This window comes from Ixodes scapularis, unplaced genomic scaffold, assembly GCF_016920785.2.
Source record: "Ixodes scapularis isolate PalLabHiFi unplaced genomic scaffold, ASM1692078v2 ptg000955l_1___fragment_2___debris__unscaffolded, whole genome shotgun sequence".
Classification (NCBI taxonomy): domain Eukaryota; kingdom Metazoa; phylum Arthropoda; class Arachnida; order Ixodida; family Ixodidae; genus Ixodes; species Ixodes scapularis.
In genome coordinates this window covers 9,028-12,962 of record NW_024610074.1, presented here as the reverse complement: position 1 = coordinate 12,962, position 3,935 = coordinate 9,028, and the positions used below count along the sequence as shown (strand labels likewise).

The 3,935-nt window shown below is 41.9% G+C and overlaps 1 protein-coding gene across 1 annotated transcript; it reads left to right on the top strand.

Annotated features, from left to right (window-relative positions):
- Nucleotides 1–240: 240 nt before the first annotated feature.
- Nucleotides 241–892, top strand: LOC120837081. Its single transcript, XM_040206254.2, has one exon. The coding sequence runs from the start codon at nucleotides 350–352 to the stop codon at nucleotides 890–892; it is 543 nt and encodes a 180-aa protein (XP_040062188.2). The 5' UTR covers nucleotides 241–349.
- Nucleotides 893–3,935: the final 3,043 nt, after the last annotated feature.

The following is a 3,935-nucleotide window of genomic DNA, read 5'->3' as shown; positions in this document are numbered from 1 at the left end:
TGTGTGGGGCTCTGGGTTTGAAAGAATGCGCAGAAACAATCTCTTTATCAGCAAGCAGAAGGGAGGGCTGGGACTTGCAAACCTAGACATAAAATTGAAAGTGCAACGTTTCCTTGTCTTCCGAAACCGAGCAACCAGCCCGGTGTTGATGGCGGCGTTAAAGGAGCTCGGTGGACCATATCTGGCTCCATGGACTAAAGAGACCGTTGGCACTCCAGAAAGGACCACGATCCTACGATACTATAGAGAAATTAGAGATGCGATTCGTTTTTTTGAAGAACGTTTTTCGTGGGAATACCTAAACAGCGTCAAACGCAGACGTCTTTATTGGGACACTCTAGACCTGGTAATGCCGCCTCCAATGTATCGCCAAATGTTTCCTGGCTGCGAAAAGTCGAACGTGTTCAAGCGTCTGAGTCTATACCCAGTTCGGCCAGGGATAAAGGATTTTTTTGTGCGCTTTCATACCGAAGTTTTACCGGTCAACACCTGGGAGGAACAAAAAGGTTTTTTTCTGCCTTGGGGAGTCAATTGTGTCATTTGCCCTGTTCCCGAAACACTGCAACATACATTCATGTATTGTACTAATGCAGAACTATTTTGGGCTCAGCTCCGCGCGGAGCTTCGGATCGATCTATACCCAACCTGGTGCAGCATGAAGTTTCTAGACACACCGGAAAAGCAACAAAGCAAATGTTACGAGCTCCTGACCCTGATCGGTTTGCATGCGTTATGGAACTCGCGTACTGATCACACCTTGGTACGAGAACGAGGGAAGTGTGCGTGGCGCCACTTCTTAGAGGGATTTCACTACACGTCATCCATCATAAAAGAAACTTCGTTCAAGGAGACGGAACACTGGGAGAGGTTCAGGACCCTTTCAAAGCTATAAGGTCCCGAAGGTATTGCACTCTTTGGAAAGGTGTGGCTACGCAGACCAACGCGACAAACAGCGTCACGCTGAAAATGTGCGCACAATTGTGAGAGGTGTGTCAGAAGTGCTGACCTTTTAGGTTGTAAATAGCAAAATGTTTTTAAACTAATAAAAGCCAAGCTGGCAAAAAAAAAAAAAGAAAGCCGAGTGGGCTGAAGCGCACACCCAGCTCGACGCGCGTGGAGCGAAAGCTCGCGCTGCAGAACCCAGGGATCCTGGGTTCGAGCCCCACACCTGCCCGTTTCGATCTGGATGAGCATCGTACCGGCGTGCGGTCGTGTATCACTACTGCGTGAGTACGTTAAAGACCCCAGGTTAGCAGTTGTACTGCACTGGCAAAATTGCTCATTTACAGTGTAAACCAGCGTCGCCCCTACCGGCAGACCAACCTTACGCTGGATAAATCACTGAAACGTCCAATTTGTTTTTTGTTAAAATATATAGAACTACATTTTGTGCACGTTCATAATTTGATAGGACCCATTTCGGTCTTCAATTGTCAAAAACCTTATTCTGTGGCACTTGAAAGTGTGTGGCATTTTCTTTTTTTTTTTTATGAAACAAATAAACAGGCTCTTTTTGCAAACGCCGGCAAATTTGCTCCTTGAAGCCGTAGTTGTTTGTGTCAAACGAACCATTAAACACTACTATCAGCGTTCAATATATTTGGGTACGTTATACATTTTAGTAAATAAATTGTTAATTATGGTTCTAATTAGAATATTGATGTGCACAATCGGAAACTACTAGATACACTTACATTAAAATGACATATGGCACGCGCAGCATTTTACGGCGTTTCTAAAGATGCTAAATTCGGAGGCGTTTCTGCGTTTCGGTGTGTTATCGGAACGCCTCTCCGCGCAAGAAATGCCGCCCCTTGTTTAAAATTCGTAACGCCCGTGCGGCGTCACGGATCGCACGTAGGAAAGGCTAGGTAATAAAGCATCCGGACTGTTATATCAGGTTTTCCTTTTTGACATCGGTGACAGTTCGAAGACACACCTTAAGTGCATCTGTGCGATGTGAGCCTTCGCAGTGGCCCTTTTGCAGTCGTTTCTGGAAACACCCTCTATTTAGTTCAAAGTTTACACGTGCATTATATGATACTAAATAACAAACCAATTAAGTAATTACGTGTCAAATTCCAGAGTTGTTTGGTCTGAAGCCTTTGAAAACCCGCAGAATGATTCTAAAGCAACAATAATTGCTTGTATTAAAGTTGTTTTGCTAAAAAAGGCGAGCCAATTTTCCCGGTATGATTTAATGCGACAGGTCTTTTGCCTTGCTACTATCAGTCATTTTTTTAACCTGCGATAAAGTGAGCGGAACGGTAGAAGTTTCCGAAATTGGACGCGGAATAGACATAGTTCTATCTTTTTCGCTCAAGAGATGATTTCTTCGGTAGAGTGATGCTTTTGTTTAAAGATGGTACACCACGATTTGGTTACAGACGAAGTAAAATTCTGAAGGCGTACTAATAATATTTCTCACTTCGGATTCTTTTTCATCCGTTTTTCTACCTCAAGTGGAGAGGTTGATTAAAACAAAAATGTACAACTCAACACAATAACACCGCCGTAGAGGGCTGCGCGGGAGCCTCAAAGACACACTTGATAATTAAATTGGACTGTCTTGTTCGTGTGTGGCTGACACACGAACACAACAGCACCGCTAGTGCGCTGCCAGAGGCGACACCACGTATACCAGCAACAAATTTCCGTGAATTCCGGAAGGAACAGAAAATCGCTGGCATAGTCAAAGTGGTATTCGATGCCAGAAGTAGGGACTATAGCACCATATTATGTGACGCGCTTTGAAACAAACAAAAAAAAAAAACACTTTCACGATGGTGTACGATTCTTGCAATTTCTTAACATATTCAGTCCAATTATTCATTTGTGTGTTACGCAATCTAGAAGATAACCTGGTTAAAAGTAGGTGGTGGAACCGTCATCTTTATGGTTCAATTCGGGCTCTGGTTCACTAGCTTTGCATTTTGTTCTCTTTGGGATCTGGATCAATGATGCTTCCGAAATAACGGTTCGGTTCCCGCTCCACCAAGCGCGAACCAGTTCATTGATTGATTGAATCATTTATTCATTCATTCATTTATATATTGATACTGTCAGCCCTTGCACAGGGCTATTACAGGGGTGAAAACACGACAGCAACAAACAAACATGTACGCTTACATGCAAGCATACACATAGGTAAATAGTATATCGAGACGCTTCGTAATATCGGCAGTTTACGAAACGGATCACCTTGTTGTTTTAAAACATATCTTTACACAAGCTATAGGGGTTTTAATTTTTAGCAGATAAAACAATATCAGCGATACGCTCCAGAAATTTATTTAGCGACATAGGTGACACAGCGGAATCAGGTAACATATTCCAGTCTTTAATAGCCCTTGGAAAAAAATTGTACTGAAAGCAATCGTTTTTAACATTAGGATTAGAAATGTACATGCTATGACGATGTCTTGAGGATTCGGTGGTGCAAATTTCAAAGTACTCAGATTTTTTATATTTTTACGCAATTATGAATAATCTGAAAAAGAAATTTCAACCTTCCATATTTCGTTCTTGATTCAAATGTAGGAAGATTGGCAAATTCACATAGTTTTGTGGGGGAATGAACGTGGCTGTATTTAATAAAAATAAACCTGGATGCGAGTCGCTGAATTTTCTCCTGCTTATTGCAATTTGCAACGGTATATGGGTCTCATACAGTTTTATAATACTCAATGACGAGTCTTACCAGCGTTATATAAGCCAGATTTTTTTACTTCAGGAGTTGCAATAGGGAGGTTTCGTCGAAGGCACCACATCGCTTTATTAGCTTTGATGCATACGTTATCAATGTGAGTGTTTCGGTTTAGATCAGGAATAAATATTTAGCCTAAGTATTTATGTTCTTTTACTCTCTCAAGCTCAACGCCCACAATGAAATAATTATAAGCCAAAACATTTCTTTATCGTAATAGATATGAAGA

Excerpts from the sequence above, each read along its gene's own strand:
- LOC120837081 (XM_040206254.2), top strand. The coding sequence starts at position 350 with ATGCCGCCTCCAATGTATCGCCAAATGTTTCCTGGCTGCGAAAAGTCG.